This window comes from Hemitrygon akajei, chromosome 2, assembly GCF_048418815.1.
Source record: "Hemitrygon akajei chromosome 2, sHemAka1.3, whole genome shotgun sequence".
Classification (NCBI taxonomy): Eukaryota; Metazoa; Chordata; class Chondrichthyes; order Myliobatiformes; family Dasyatidae; genus Hemitrygon; species Hemitrygon akajei.
In genome coordinates this window covers 40,361,206-40,377,998 of record NC_133125.1, presented here as the reverse complement: position 1 = coordinate 40,377,998, position 16,793 = coordinate 40,361,206, and the positions used below count along the sequence as shown (strand labels likewise).

The 16,793-nt window shown below is 38.7% G+C and overlaps 1 protein-coding gene across 3 annotated transcripts in view; it reads left to right on the top strand.

Annotated features, from left to right (window-relative positions):
• Positions 1 to 16,614, top strand: part of LOC140741034 (ubiquilin-1-like) — a 50,528-nt gene extending 33,914 nt beyond the window's left edge. For 2 of the 3 annotated variants that reach the window (XM_073070676.1, XM_073070695.1), the window contains 7 exons: positions 558 to 716; positions 4,722 to 4,902; positions 6,502 to 6,650; positions 8,585 to 8,668; positions 11,586 to 11,701; positions 12,482 to 12,620; positions 15,581 to 16,614. In XM_073070676.1, the coding sequence (XP_072926777.1) occupies positions 558 to 716; positions 4,722 to 4,902; positions 6,502 to 6,650; positions 8,585 to 8,668; positions 11,586 to 11,701; positions 12,482 to 12,620; positions 15,581 to 15,739 (987 nt within the window). In that variant the 3' untranslated portion in view covers positions 15,740 to 16,614. The remainder of the gene's footprint in view (positions 1 to 557; positions 717 to 4,721; positions 4,903 to 6,501; positions 6,651 to 8,584; positions 8,669 to 11,585; positions 11,702 to 12,481; positions 12,621 to 15,580) is intronic. The other variant, XM_073070685.1, reaches the window with a different exon arrangement.
• The last annotated feature ends 179 nt before the right edge of the window (positions 16,615 to 16,793 follow it).

The window sequence follows — 16,793 nt, the reverse complement described above, 5'->3', positions numbered from 1 at the left end:
GAAGCTCCTGTACCATCATGCTAGCTGTGAGAAGAGAACATGGCCTGAATGGTGGGGTTCCTTGATGATTGATGTTGCTTTTCTGCATCAATTCTCCTTGTCGATGTGCTCAGTGGTGGAGAGGGCTTTACCTGTGACATTAGGCTGTATCGAAAACTACTTGTAGCCATTGGGGTAGGGAGAGAAAGTTGGGGGCAGATGGGCAGGCTTGATAGCTGAATTTGTACCTTTCTGTTTTCCTGTTTTAAAGTCTATTGTTTAATGCAATGGTTCCTATTTGATTACTTGTTTTCAAATGCTTTTTGACTTTGGTAGGTTTGGTAGTATAAAGGTTCTGTTCAGGAAGGGACATGCAGCCTAAACCTTCTAAATTAGTGTTTTATTTAATAATTATTTAGTATCAAATTAATATTAGACTAAACCAAAATATTGTGGTAAAGAGCTTCACATCTTTCTTTTTGGAATGTTGTCACATTTTCCGAATTGAATGGTATTGGGTGCATTATTGTTGTCTGCCTGGTTAATTTAAAATAAATATATTAATATTTTAAAACTAGACACTGGAGCTTGCTCGAAACCCAGCAATGATGCAAGAAATGATGCGGAATCAAGATCGGGCTCTAAGCAACCTGGAAAGTATACCAGGTGGTTACAATGCCTTGAGACGCATGTACACGGACATTCAGGAGCCAATGTTGAACGCTGCCCAAGAACAGGTAAGTAGGCAGTAATAAATTACAGAATCATATAGCACATATCCTTCTGCCTAACGTGTTCATGCTGAACATCAAATGCCCATCTGTACTAATTGCTTTTACCAGCAATTGGTCCGTAGCCTTACACGCCTTGGCAATTCAGTACTTGTGTGAATATTTACTGTTACAAGAATAACAGCGTCCATCACCTCCTCAAACAGTGTGCTCTAAGTACTAACCATTCTCTGGTTAAAAATATTTCTTTTCAGATCCCCTCTAAATACCTTGCCTCTTACTCCAAACTATCCCCTAGTTTTGGAACCGCTGTGGGAGGAACAAGTTTTTTATGATCTACTGTCTTTGTCCCTCATAATTTTGTATACCTCAATCTTGTCTGCTTCTTCCCTTCTCTTCCTCCCCCCCACCCCCACCAACCACACCCTATCCAAAGAGAACAACTTCAGCCAATCCAATCTTTTCCAATAATTGAAATTCCCTGTCCTAGGCAACATTCTAGTGAATCTTTTCTGCACCCTTTCTCATGCAGTCATACCCTTCATATAATATGGTGACCAAACTCTACACAGTATTCCAGCTATGGCCTGATCAATGTGGTACCATTACCAACTTGCTCTTATATTCAATACCCCATTTAGTTAAGGTAAGTTTCCTGTAACACCTTATCTCCCCATGCTGTTACCTTCAGAATCCTTGGTTGTACATCAAGGTCTCAGAACTCTCTTAAGATCCTGCCATTCAGTGTGCATGTCCAATCCTTATTAATCCTCTCAGAGTGCATCACTACATGTATTATGAGCATTTGATTCAATTTTGTCATTGCTCTGTCCTTCTTGCCTGATTGCAAGAGTCTGCAGAGGGTTGTAAAGTCAGTCAGCTCCATTATGGGCACAACCTTCCCCACCGTTGAGTACCTCAACAAAGAGGGGTTGATCACTAAGGACCCTTGCCATTTGAGATATGCCCTCTTCTTGTCACTACCATTAGGGAGAACGTACAAAAGTCCGAAGAAGACAATTCAGAGATGGCTTTTCTTCCCAGTAATCAGATTTCTGAATGATCCATGAACACTACCTCATTATTCATATTTGCACCATTTATTTGTAATTTATAGTAATTTTGTCTTTGCACTGCTGTAAATTTCACAGCATATAAAGGTGATAATAAACCTGTTTCTGATTTACCATCATAGTGTATTTTATGACTGCTCTCCTCACTATAAACAACAGCACTAACTCTTGTATAATTCCACAACTTCAGTGGAGAACATTGTAGTTTTGTAAAGACATTTGCTGTCAGACATATTTCCTCCTCCTATTGGAAACTAAACAGATTTTTAGAAGTTTTACAATACTTGTGTATAGAATGGATTAAAGGATTTACTGTGGAATATGGGAGCCCCTGATTTGTTCATTACAATATAAATTATTTTTTAAAAATAACTCTTTTCAATTCTAATTATTTTAATTACAGGTTTAGGTTTTAAACCTAAACCTGTTAATAATCAATATCATATCTTAATTTTAATTATTTACATATCTTTGTTCCTTGTTATTTATCTTCTGACGTGAATGTTGTCTCCAGTTCCATTGATTGACGTTCATAAACTGATATTATGTTCCAGCAAAAGACAATTTACATAGTCACCAGACCATTGTAAACTGTGGTGGATAAGATGTAGTTTTGGTGACATTCAGAGATTTCATGCTTTATGATTAAATGAAAGATGAATTTACCCTTCAGAGTGAACAAACTTAACCTGAATTCTCAATCTATATTTGCCATTTCTGAATTTCCTTTACCATTGGCCTTAAGATTTGAGATTCTTTAGTAACCACATTGCTTTTCCATTAATCTGATTTGCCCTTTGCCCTATTAAAAGCTAGGTAAACTAATCCACACCAGCATCCTCTACGTGGCTAATATGCACCATTCGATCACAAGGTTGGTTTTATTGAGGCAGCCATATCATTCACATACCTGACAATTATCTCCTGTAACAGACACTGTATTCCAAGATGTAAAATAAACAATGTTCTGGCAGCTTCTTTTGGAGGGGTGGGAGTTGAGTAGACATTCCCTCACTGATTTGTAGGAGTCCTTGGTCCATGACTCTTCTAAATGGAGAAAGAATGTTTAGGATGGTACTGAAAATCTTGATTCCCTTCATCAGAAGAATGCTGAAAGTCAGCATAAACGATGGAAGAAGTGCATCACCACTCAAATAACCCATCCGCTTGCCTTGACTGTGCTAGATTCTCTAGCTCTGACTTTTGCTTCAGCCTTCTCTGAGCCCATTGATTGGAAGTAAGTCATCCTTGCTCCGAGTGACTGATTAAGAAGATTAGTAAAAGCTAGTTGGATCATAGTATTATGTAAACTCCCAAGATCAGTTTTCCCATAAGTTGTGGTGTAACTGTGGAAGTAAATGTTTCAGGCGTCACTTTTAAGCCCTGCCTGACATGAACATGCAAAAAAAAAAGATACTAGTTTGTCATAGGCACTCATTATTAGATGCACATCAATGAAGCTTTGCTTGGCTTGCCCAAAGAGTGATGGTGAGTGGACTGTATAATTCAGTGGCTCAATTTCAACTATTTCAGGTAGGAATGAATGATGTTGAGGCATGGCAGGGTACCTTACCAAAATGGGATCTGCATTGGTGATGTCATATTTGCTGTTATTAATAAAATCGCATTGATGTTAACAGTAGTGTGAGCAAATGTAGTGGCGTGGAACATGTCTAAAAACTAATCATTCATTATAATTGACTCTGATGAATAAATTTTACTAAAATCCCTGGTTTTGTTGCATTTAGTTTCTCTTAGTAGTGCCTGTTTAGTTATTCTCTCATGTAATACTGGCACTGGTAACCCCTTTCTACCCACAATACTTGTGTATGTCTAGTGTATTCTATTTGTGCATTCTATTTCCTGAACACTGGTTCATAGTAGTCTAAAGACAGGTTGTTCAAAGTAACTTAATTATCGAAGTTTTAGTCACCATACACTACCCTGAGATACATTTTCTTGTCAGTACTCTCAATAGATTGCAAAGCAATACAATTGAATCAGTGAAAAACTACACACAAAGACAGAGAACAAAAGAAGACACATTGCGAGTACACAAAAATAAGTAGTAGTAATAATAATAAATATTGAGAAAATGAGTCCATAGGTTGTGGAATATGTTCAGTGTTGAGTTGAGTAAAGTTATCCACACTGGTTCATGAGCCTGATGGTTGAGGAGTGATAACTGTTCCTGAACCTGCTGGCGTAAGACCCAAGGCTCCTGGATACCTCTTTCCCAATGGCAGCAGATCATGGGTGTAAACTTGTATAGTACTTAAACATTAGCTTTCACCTGTGTTGTAATAGTCTTTTGTATCATGTTTAGGTCACCTTAACTATGGTCTTAACATAATGCTATCCCAAAAATAGCATCTCATTAGGAAGCATTCTTTGTGGGGAACTTGGAGAAATCTGTACTAGGTGTAGTGCATCTACCAGGGACGTCTTGACACTGTTTTTTGAAATATAAAGGGGTACATAATCAATTTCAACCATCTTTCTCCTTCATGACTTTAATTTTTCTTAAAATTACAAAATCTGCATTTTATCACAAGTCTTTTCACAGAGTTAGGAACCTATTCCAAAGAAGAAAACAAAAGTTTTGCCATTTTGTGTCCTTGAATTAATAAAAAAAAACCTCTAGAGTTCTTTGGCTTTATTTTAAAGAATTGACTGAAGAAGGAAATGCTGTTGCCAATACAAGTTTAGTAAAAACATTCTCAGATGTTCTTTAAGATATTCAAATTTTAGTATAGGTTTTGAGAATTTAAATAAAATATTTAAGCTTAGTTTTCACTTTATAAACAGCTACATACTTCATACACTTGATCTATAATTGTTAGAAGAATCTCAGATCATTAAGGAATAGGGGGCACAAATTGTTTCTATCAATGGGAGCTCTTGAATATTCTGTGCTAGTGTTTCATTTTCACTGCAGTTTGGAGGCAACCCCTTTGCAACTTTGGTGAATAGTCCTGATGCAGGCAATCAGCCATCACGGATGGAGAATAGAGACCCCCTGCCCAATCCATGGGCTCCGCCTTCAAGTACTACAAGTACAACCTCAAGTGGAAGTACTACTCAGTTCACAACGTCAGGTCTGGGAGTTGGTTTGGGAGGTAAGGATCCCTATGGTCATGGTTTAAGAGCTTTGCAGAATATAAATGTCACTTAATTCAGTTGCACCAAAAATATCTTTTCTCATTGCTAGATTTAGCTTCTGAAGGTCAGGTGCTAGGTGGAGATACGTCTGGTAAAATAGTAGAATTAATGTTTTGGTTAAATGTTTGTGTTTGGGAAAGAAATACTTGATCAGCATGAACAATGTCTTAAATTCAGTACAGTAGATTCTGGTCGATTTGGGCCATCAGTTAATTGAAGCAGCCACTTATTTGGGACAATTCTTAAAGGAAAAAAAATCAAGAAAATAGCTGGCATTCCCTTCATTTATTTGGGACACTGCTTAATTGGTACAAAGAGACTGTTGCCATACAGTTTCTAACTAGCGTCAGCCACACGCACTTGTATACCATTATACATTATACCTTGCTTAGAGCGAACAGTTTTTAAATAGCGTCAGTTGCACGTGTTTGTATTCCAAAAACAGTGACTTTTGTCACTGATAGTTAGCGAGAAATAAGTAATAAGACAATTCAGAACTGTTTTGCTCACTGTGGCTTCAAGCATTCGGGCTTGGTAATGCCAGAAATGGCCAGGAGTGAAAGTGAAATGATTTCACTGTGTCAACAAATTGGGAACTACAAAGAATTTAAAGATATTGATGAAGACATTCTATTTGAAGTGGCATGGTAGTGTAGTGGTTAGCACAATGATTTACAGTAAGGGTGACCCAGGTTCAATTCCTGCTGCTGTCTGTAAGGAATTTGTACATTCTCCCCGTGACTTACGTGGGTTTTTTTCCAGATGCTCCAGTTTCCCCTGCTCAGTCCAAAGATGTTCATGTTCCGGTAGATAGGTTAATTGGTCATTGCAAATTGTCCTGTGATTCGGCTTGGATTAAATTGGGGAATTGGTGGGTGGTGTGGCTTGAAGGGTGGGAAGGGCCTATTCCAAGTTTTGTTCATTTATAGTTATTCAAAAGAATATGGCAGCGTACACTAGATTAATTCCTCTGTTGATAACTATTGGGAACTAAAACACAGTTTTATAATTCTGAAGTAGTATTGGTGGTCTAATCTATTCTGTATTTCAGTTAAATACATAATTTGTCACTGAGTTAAAATTAGTTTGTCTTTTTTTTATACCTTTTTAACTTATTTCCAGGAAACTTCAGCTAATTGGGGCAGCCGCTTAATTAGACCAAAACGTACTGGAAGAAGACATGCTGACATAAAATATTGTAGTTTTTTAACAAATTGACTTGTATCGTTGCTGCAAATTGATAGGCAACAGTAGGTATTGAGTGGAAGCCTGGTATATTGTGAAGAGATGTGGTAAAGTGCTTCCACTGTCAGTTACCTTTCCTGTATTCCCTAGTAAGGCAATGTTTTTTTAATTTTCTTTTCCCTTTACCCTTCCTCTTTTCTTGTTTGTCTTTCTTTAATCCATCTTATTTTCCTTTTTGCTTTACCTTCATATAACTCTTCCTGTGGTAGAAGGTAAATACAACCTTACTGCCATGGGAAACTCACTACAGTGTTGATCTCCAATTTGTGCTTTTGAAATCTTGTTCTAATTAAATGATAATTTTTCCACAGCAGGATCTGGTATGTTCAACACACCGGGTATGCAAAGTCTTTTACAACAGATCACAGAGAACCCTCAGCTAATGCAGAACATGCTCTCAGCACCTTATATGAGGAGTATAATGCAGTCTCTGAGTCAGAATCCTGACCTCGCAGCACAGGTACAAATCTGATATTTCATATAATTTGCATCAAACTTGAATTTAAGGCAGGGTCTTTTAAGACACTCTTAGATAGGTACATAGAGTTTTGAAAAATAGAGGGCTATGTGCTAGGGAAATTCCAGGCAGTCTCTAGAGTAGGTTACACGGTCGGCACAACATTGTGGGCCGAAGGACCTGTAAAGTGCTGTAAATCTTGATGTTCTATGTTCTATGTTCTAAATGGGGTCAAATACTTTGAGGCATATTGAACACTTCCTCAAAGGGTGAAAATGGGTAAATTCAGTTGAAACACACAAAATGATGGCAAAACACAGCAGGTCAGGCAGCATCTATGGAAATGTGTTAACAGTACATGTCTCAGGCCAAGACCCTTTTTCAGGACTGAAAAGAAAGAGGGAGGAAGCCAGAAGAAGAGGATAGGTGAAACCAGGTGGGTGGCGGGGGGAATGAAGTAAGAAGCTGGGAGGTGTTAAATGGAAAAGGCAAAGGCTGCAGAAGAAGGAATATGACAGAGTAGAGTGGATAATGGGAGAAAGGGAAGGAGAAGGGAAAACAAGTGGAAGTGACAGGCAGGTGAGGAGAAGAGGTAAGGGCAGAGTTGGGAGATGAAGGGGGAGGGGAAAAATTACCAAAAGTTGGAGAAATCGATGTTCATTCCATCAAGATCGAGGCTACTCAGACAGAATATGAGGTGTTGCTGCTCCAGTGTGAGAGTGGCTTCATCGTGGCAGAAGAAGCAATAAACCGACATGTCAGGATAGGGATGGGGACAGGAATTGAAATGGTTGGCCACCAAGTAATTCCATTTTGTGCAGATGGATTTTGGGGGGGGGGGGGGGGCTCAAAAAAGTAGTCTTCCCAATTTATGTTGGATCTCTCCAGCATAGAGGAGGCAGCATTGTGAGTATTCGGAAACAGTGGACAACTGCAAATTCACATGTGAAGTGTTGCCTCACCTGTAAGGACTGTTTGTGGCCCCGAGTGAAGGTGAGGGTGAGGCGAATAGGCAGTTGTAGCACTTTGGCAACTTGTACGTAAAAGTGCCAGGAGGGAGATTAGTAGGAAATGACGGAGGGAACAGTCTGTGCAGATAGTGGAAAGTGGGGGATAGGTAAAGGTGTGTTTGGTGGTAGGCTCCTGTTGAAGGTGGCAGAAGTTGCAGAGAATGATGTGTTGTACGTGGAGATTTGTGGGGTGCTAGTTGAGGACAGGAGGAACTGTATCCTTGTTAAGGTGGCGAGAAGATGGATTGGGCACAGTTGTCCAGGAAATGAAGGACATGCTGGTGAGGGCAGCATCAGTGGCAGAGGAAGGGAAATTACGTTCTTTGAAGAAGGTGGAGATTTTCGATGCACAGTTGAATGATTACTGCAAGCAGAATTTAAAGTAGAATTGGGAATAGATCAGCTCAGATCACTATTAGTGGCCAAGTGACCTACCCATGCTCCTAATTTATGTTTATATACGAGGCATTTTAATTTGGCAGTTCAAAACTTCGGTGGTGTTCATTGTGAGGGATTAACGTTTAATGACATGCTATAAAATACAATTGGTCAGCTATTCAAAAGTTAAAAGTTAACTTGTTATCAAAATATGTATATGTCACCTTAGACAACCTTGAGATTTTTTTTCTTACTATCTTCAACAGGAAGTATTATTTATGTTATAAATTTAAATATTATAGCTGAACAATTATATTTTTATAATAAGTGCAAGCAAAGTTGAAGGGAAAATTTGCCAAAATACTATCAAAGTTCTATTGTAATAGTGATGGGAGTATTAAAAACTTAATACAAAGAACAGTTGAAAGTGACTGAAATGTACAAACTACAGAGCACTTCAACATTTTATAACTAAAGTATATTTTGAAATGATAACACTAGCATCCATTCCTTCAAAAACCAACCAATAGAAGCTCTTGTATATTTCAGATCATGCTGAACAATCCTTTGTTTGCGGGAAACCCTCAGCTGCAAGATCAAATGAGACAGCAGATTCCAAACTTTCTGCAGCAAGTGAGTATTTTTGCTTTTACGCCTTTTAAAAGGATTGCTGCTTGAAAGAGAAACTGGGAGGGACAAATGTTCTCTCTATGAATAGCAGTTTTGTTGAGCTGAAATACATAATATAAATTCTGTAAGATAAAATCTGTTGTAACATAATTTAGATCAGGAGCTACCCCAATGTGAATTAATCTTCGATGGGAATTAAAGCTGCTGTTGTCTGTAGTTTTTGTATTATGCATTGTTTTAAGAACACTTGACCAGAGATTATATGGTACAAAAATTGGCCCTTTGGCCCAACTTGCCCATAGTGACTCGTTTGCTATTTATTCCTCTAAACATTTGCTGTCTGTGTGCCTGTCATTTAAACATTCTAATTCTACCCAGCTTTAGTACTTTCTCTGGTGGCTTGTTCCATATGCCCATCACCCTCTGTGTGGAAAAACCTGCCCCTCAGGTACTCCTCAACATTTTCCCATCTTAATTAACCATGCACCCTCTAGTTTTAGACTCCCCTGCCTTGAGGGAAAAATGACTGATAATTCACATTGCCTATGCTGCTCATGATTTTGTATATCTCTAATGTCGCCCCTCATCCTCCTGAACTTCAGGGGATAAAAGGCCCCGATCTATCCCCTCTCTCCTTGTAACACAAGCTTTTCAATCCCAGTAACATCCTTGCGAATCTTTTCTGCACCCTACCCAGCTTAATGTAATCCTTCCTATAGCCAGGCAGCCAGAATGGCATATATTACTGCAGGTGTGTGGTCTTATCCATGTCTTGTACAGTTGAACGTATCATCCGACTCTTATACTCAGTGCTCTGACCGATGAAGGCAAGTGTTTCAGATGTTTTCTTTACCACCCTGTCTTACCCATGTTCCCACTTCCCAGGATCTATGTACTTATACCCCCAGGTCCCTGTTCTACAACACTGTCCTGAGCCATACCATTTACAGTGCAAGACTTGTCCTGGCTTAAGTTCCCAAAAACTTTGCTCTTGTTCAAGTTAAATTCCTTGACCTGCTTTCTCAAAGTTGATCTAGATCCTGTTGTAATCTTAATTAATTACCTTCAATATCCACTATACCACCACTTTTGGTGTCATTCACAAGCTTACTAACCATGCCAGATACCTGTTAATATCAATGACAAACAATGGTGGGTCTAGCACTAATTCCTGTCATAGGCCAGCAACCTGAAAAAGAACCCTCTACTGTTGCACTCTGACTCCCACTACTAAGCCTATTTTGTATTCAGTTGGACAGCTTATCATGGCCCCTATGTGATTTAACCTTTCAGACCAGCCTGCCATGTGGGATTATGCTAAAGATTATGTTGACAGCCTCCATCATCCAACTTCAACAGTCTTGGTCATGTCTTCAAAAAGACACTCACTATATTCATGAGACACAGTTTTCCCACACACAAAACTATATATTTGGTTCATCTTTATGCACTACAAGACTACCAGCATCTATTTCTAATGTGGATATTTTCAAGACATAGTATTCTCTTCCCTGAAATCCCAGGCTTCCTTGACCTTTTCCATAGTAAATACAAACAGGAAATACTCATTTAAGACTTTGCCCATTTCTGTAGCTTCACATAAAAATGACCACATTGATTCTTAGGGAAACCTATTCTCTCCTTAGCTACCCATTTAATATACTTACAAAAGCTCATAGGGTTCTTCTTTACCTCAGCTACCAAAGCTATTTCTTTCCAGATTTGCCTTTCAGATTTCCCTCTCAGATTTCCCTCTTAAATTACTCCTATATCCATTATACTTGAATGAATTTTCCTGATCCCTGCTGCCTACATTTCACAGTTGCTTCAATGTCTGTCCTGACCAGAGCCAATCTCTCTCATTAGCCAAATTTCCTTCATGTTGCCAGCCTTGCCTGTCATTCTGACAGGAACATGTTGGCACTGAACTCCCCTTATCTCATTTTTAAAAGCCTCCCACTTGAAAGACACCCCTTTACCTGCAAACAGCCTTTCCCAATCAACATTTGCAAGTTCCTGTCTAATAGGATCAAAATTAAATCTGCCTCATTTAGGAATCTTAACTTGTGGACTTGTTCTTTCTTAACTATTTTAAAATTAATGAAATTAAGGTCCACTGATCCCAAAGTGCTCTTCTTCCCCCCCCCCCCCCCCACCAACATTTCAGTCAGTTTCCTTCCCTCATTTCCCAACAGCAGGTTGAATGCCTCTCTAATAGAGGCATCTATTGCATGAGAAGAATTTCTTGGACACACTTAAATTTCCTCCTTTTCAACTCTGTTATTCATATAATCTCCCTAAATATTTGCTCCTCAAATTCCTGTACAATCCCATCAAAGTGATCAACCCTTATTTCTAAGTTCTACCCTCACTGGACTATCCCTCAGGAATATCCTAAGTACTACCATGATGAGCTCCTAGTCAAAAAAAAACTTCCTCTTCCTCTTTTACCTTCACCTCTACCACATCTGTAGCTTCTGTGGAGCTGCCAGTTCTTCCCATTCCTCAGCAATTCTCTGGCCACATTCATTTCAGCAGCTTCCTTTATGCCACACCTGTGGTATATCTTTAAATCCAAGCTCTGTCCATTTCCACTTCCTGATTCTGGCATGAATTTTTAAGATCCAAATTTCATCTTTGTGAACTTCTCTCAATTCTCCCTTTGAAGTTACAGTGTGGCACAGTAGGGATAATGGTGGCTGGGAAAGTGGGATGCATGTTGCAGTTTGTGGAGACCGATGTTTTATCCTTGGATTTTGATAGAATACTGCAAACCCAGGTTCTTGTGCAGAGAATCTCAGCTGTTGATTCCACTTCTATTCTTGCTCATAATTGCAGGTATTTTATTGTTCTATAGTTTCCAGAAGAACATGATCTAATAAGTAAATGAAACATGAGGACCATTTTCTTGTCATTGCAGATGCAGAACCCTGAAACATTGTCTGCCATGTCAAACCCAAGAGCTATGCAGGCTTTGTTACAGATTCAGCAGGGTCTGCAAACCTTGTCTACTGAGGCTCCAGGGCTCCTACCAGGGTAAGAGTTTAATTCCCAAACTGGTTTTATGCCGCTTAGATTAGAACTGAGTTACATGTGACATTTCAGTTCATCTATAACAGAGAAGTAGAGCATTTGGCTTAGAAAGTGCATGCCAGTGATTATGCTCCACAGAAGCCTGCTGATCTCCATCTAACCTCTTCTAAATTTATATTCAGTTCCTTCTGATATACTTCTACTAATATCAGTGGAAAGCTAGCCATCTTTAATATAGAAGAACATTAGAACAGGATTAGGTTCTGTATTCCTCCCCGCAATTCCCTCAACCCCAAGCCATCACCATTTGTAGGTGTTATTTCTTGAGAGACCATGATTGTTCATTTCCTTTTCAAAGTGGCCTGGATGTTCATCCATTGCTGTGTTGTTTCAGAGAACTTGAGCCTGAATTTCTTAATGGTTACTTGAATATCATCCAGCTGATGTTTTTGCAAGACAGTCCTTTGCAGCTTTTGTGCTTAGAACTTATCAAATCACTTGAGTTAAACTGCTGGTTAAACTGTTGAGTTAAACACTTAAACTGTAACTATTTCTTCAGCAATCTATTCTATATATAAATTGCTCAGAAAATTTAAGTGTCTGTTTTTCATGAAAATTATGATTAATGAAAATATAACCAATATGCTCGGACAAAATTTTAGACAGACTGCTTCTAACTCAATTGTTGGAAATTTAACTGGTACTGTGAAATGAGTATAAATATCCTTCTGTCAATGTTGTCAGCAATCTTTACATTCAAATCTTTCATATTTATGTTTAAAGATATGGCAGTGGTATTGGAGGAATTGGCAGTACTCCCCCCAGTACCAATGAAAGCACAGGCGGTGCAGGGGGAACTGACGCTGGACAACAGTATTTTGTGCAGCAGATGTTGCAGGCGTTGGCTGGAACAAACACACAGGTAGTATAAATTTAGTATGTTATTCTAATCCAACAAGGACACCAGACTGAGGGGTTATTGTCATTGTGGTGTTGTATAAAATCCAGCTGAGCTAACTTCCCTGTGAAAATCTAGTTGTCAGTAAGGTAAATTTTGCAGATAAATAATTCCCACCATTTTAAAGTACAATTAAAATGTAGTTAAATTCTAAACATTCCAATGTTAATTATATAATAATATTTAACATTATATTCCTATCTAATGAATATACAAAACTTGGCCAAATCACGTAACTGGTCGTAGCTATGGTGAGAAAACTATTAATTTATTTTTGTAAAAAGATATTCTTGGAGTAAAACAAAGACTGCTGGAGGCACAAAAGGAAAAGTCAGCTGGTTACTAAACAAGCTTATCAAACTGCTGCTGGCTTAAGAAGGGAGGCAGGAGAGCAAGAAGGGGACATGAAAAGGCCTTGGTGAGGATTGAGGAAAACACAAGGCATTCTATACGTACGTGAGGAATAGCACAATAACTAGAGTAGCATCAATCAGGCCTTAAAGAAGAAATGTGCCTGGAGTTGGAGAAGGTAGGGGAGGTCCTTAATGGCTACTTCACTTCAATATTCACTATTGAGAGGTGCCTTGATGCAGGGTCGGCACAGGACAGGTTAATGTGTGAGATTAAGAAAGAGGATGTTTTGGAACCTTTGAAAAATGTCAGGATAGTTAAACCCCTAGAGCTAGACAGGATATACAGTACTTTGCACAAATACTGTATTTGTCAATGTGGAGTGGAGAACAAGTTTGTAAATCTAGTGGGAGCAAAGGATGTTGGTGGTGACATGTCCCCACACATCCACACCCAATACTTTTGCACAGTACTGTATCCTAGGTCATTAAGGGAAGCAAAGCAAGAGATTGCTGCACTGTTGGCAATTATCTTTGTGACCTAACTGGCTACAGGATCAGCACCAGAAGATTGGAGGATAGCAAATATTATTCCTTTCTTCAAGAAAGGTAAAAGGGATAACCCTGGGAATTATAGACCAGTGAGATTTGCATCAGTGATGGGCAAACTACAGGAATGAGTTCTTAGCGACAGGATTTACAAGCGTTTGGAGAAGCATGATCTGATTAGGGTTTTGTGAACCCTAATGCATGCCTCATGAGCCTGATTGACTTTTTCGAGGAAGAAATAAAACAAATTGATAAAGGTAGAGCGGTGGATCTGCTGTGTACAAATTTTATTAAAAAAAGTTCCCTGTGGTAGGCTCATTCAGGAAGTTGTGAGGCAAGTGAGCCTCAAGGTAATGTTGCAGCTCTACAAAACTCTGGTTAGACCACATTTGGAGTATTGTATTCAATTCTGGTCACCTCATTATAGGAAGCTTTAGAAGAGGGTGCAGAACAGTGTTAACAGGATGTAGCCTGGATTAGAGAGCATGCCTTATGAGGAAAGGTTGACTGAATTATGACTTCTCTCTTTGGAATGGAGGAGAATGAGAGGTAACATGATAGAGATATGCAAAATGATGGGGCATAGATATATTGTATTTATTTTGATAGAATAGAGTGGCAGTGAGTGCCTTTTTCCCAGAGTGGTAATGGCTAATAGGGGAGGCATACTTTTAAGGTGATTGGAGGAAAGTACAGTGGGGATATCAGAACCAGGTTTCTTTATACAGTGGTAGGTCCGTAAAAAACACTGTCGGGGATGATGGTAGCGGCACGTGCATTAGGGTCATTTAAGAGAGATAGGCACAAGGATGAAAGAAAACTGCAAGGCTATGTAGGTGGGGAAGGGTTACATTAAATCTTGGAGTAGGTTAAATGGTTGGAAGATATTGTGTGCTGTGCTGTTCTGTGCCTCTGTTAATGGATCTTTTGGGAGTGTTTTTCTTTACTTTCCTGAATATGTGCAACTCGAATAACTCTCAGACTTAATACTAAAGGTCAGTTGATTGGTACACAATACATGCTCCATAAAGTTATTTTGGCTAGAGGTATGTGCCAGCCACATGATGCACTTACGCAAGCTGACAAAGCATATTTGGCAGCAACTCCATATTCTGTGGCCTTTACCACCAGTTAGGACATGGGCAACAAGTGCTTTTGGAGTACTGCTGTTTACAAGTTCTTCTGATTTGGAAATATTGCTGATTTTTCATTGCTTGGTCAAGATCATGAATTTTCTGATAGCATATCACTTGAATTTGGACATCATTAAATGCTGGTATTGTAAGCAACAGCCTTGTTCACTTATGAATCAAAAATGTCCATGTATACATCTCTATCTATTAGTGGCTAAGGATCAAATTACCTCAGTTGTACAGTGAAATCCCATTATAACGCGATCGTTTGGGTCCATAAAATGTCATTGCGAAAAAAGCGGGGTCGTGCTAAATCAGGGTTCAAAAAAATCAGCATTCAAACTGACCCAATGTTGACCTAAAACACCCCTATTTTCACCCTATTTGACCTGTTTTTCACAGAAAAAGATTTTCTTCTTCTAGCAGTTTGTTCCATTTTGAGCAAAAAAAAAAGGTCCAGTGACTCACACAAAATGCTGGTGGAATACAACAGACCAGGCAGCATCTGGACTTAGTCAGGACTAACGGAAAAAGGAGATAGTAAGATATTTGAAAGTGGGAGGGGGAGGGAGAGACCTGAAATGATAGGAGAAGACAGGAGGGGGAGGGATGAAGCTAAGAGCTGGGAAGTTGATTGGCAAAAGGGATACAAGGCTGGAGAAGGGGGAGTATGGATTAACATGGAGTCCAATGACTCATCGCATTATATCCGAATTCACGTTAAATTGGGGTGCGTAAAATCGGGGTTTCACTGTAATTCTCTCTAAACCTGTTTATTAACACTCATTGCCATGATAATGGTCACTTGAAGATAAGTTTTATTTCTACCAGAGAACACCTGTTGAATTTTTGCCTCTCTATATGTTTTTTTTTGCATGTGTCTGTTGAATAGACTATGACTACAAACCCTGAAGTTCAGTTTCAGCAACAACTTGATCAGCTCAGTGCAATGGGATTTCTGAACCGTGAAGCCAATCTTCAAGCCCTTATAGCGACTGGTGGAGATGTCAATGCTGCCATTGAGAGGCTACTGGGTTCCCAACCATCTTAGCGATCTTTTTGCAGCTTGCAAAGAAATTGTAATTTATTTTTGATATAACAGCAGTTAAATCTTAAACTCTTTCCAGCTTGACTTTTAAGATTGGGTTGTAGTTGGAGACTTGAGATAATTGATGCATTATTATAAGTGAATTCAGAGGCATTTGTACAGTACATGAGCCTTAGGATTTGATGGAAGATGTTGCATGCGTAACAATTTTGAGTTTGTAATTTTTAAGCAACCAAGTACTGGATTTCAGTTCATGTGAATATATTTCTTTGGTCTGCCCTGAAAATCTGTTGAAATCAAGCCTTGCTGTTTAACCAGTAATTCTTGATAGCAATGTGTATAGAAAAAAAGACGTGCAAGAGATGCATTAGAAAGTGATCAAAAGCTGCAATGTCTGACCGACTTGTGTATTGTGAACGAAGCATGTATTATGGCAAATAACATCAAAAAGATTAAATACAGACTACCACTGAATCTAATATTTATTTTGCTTTAAATGCAAATAATGCCTAGAAATGTAGTGCATTACATATTATTTCACCAGAAAATATTCAGTAACCTTTCTAGTGATCTTGTTGAGTGCAATTGCAGTGGTTTTGAGCTTCCTAATCCTGGATGACATCAAATCTTTGTGCAGCTTTAATGAGCACCTTAATCTAAACAGTGTGCTTTGACTACAGCAGATAGGCTTTGGCCAGTAAAATTCTTGCATACTGTATGTGCATTTGTGCATTATAATTTGGGATGTTGTTTCTTTTTAGTGTCATGTGATATTAATCTAATTTCTCTGAACTGCCTTGTACAAAATATTTAACCTGTCAATTTTTATCAGTAGTAATTAGTTATGCACATAGATCATTAAACAAATGAAAAATAAATTGTTCTCTTATTTTGAAAGACACCTACAAGAACCACTGGTTAATTCATTATGAGGACTTTTTTGTTAAGAAAGCCTGGAGCTATTATACAAATGGTGTTTTGAGTTCATGGAATCCTCCTGAGTTTGTTTCATTAGTCGAGGATTACCATTGGTCTTTTAGTGTCTAACAACAAATGG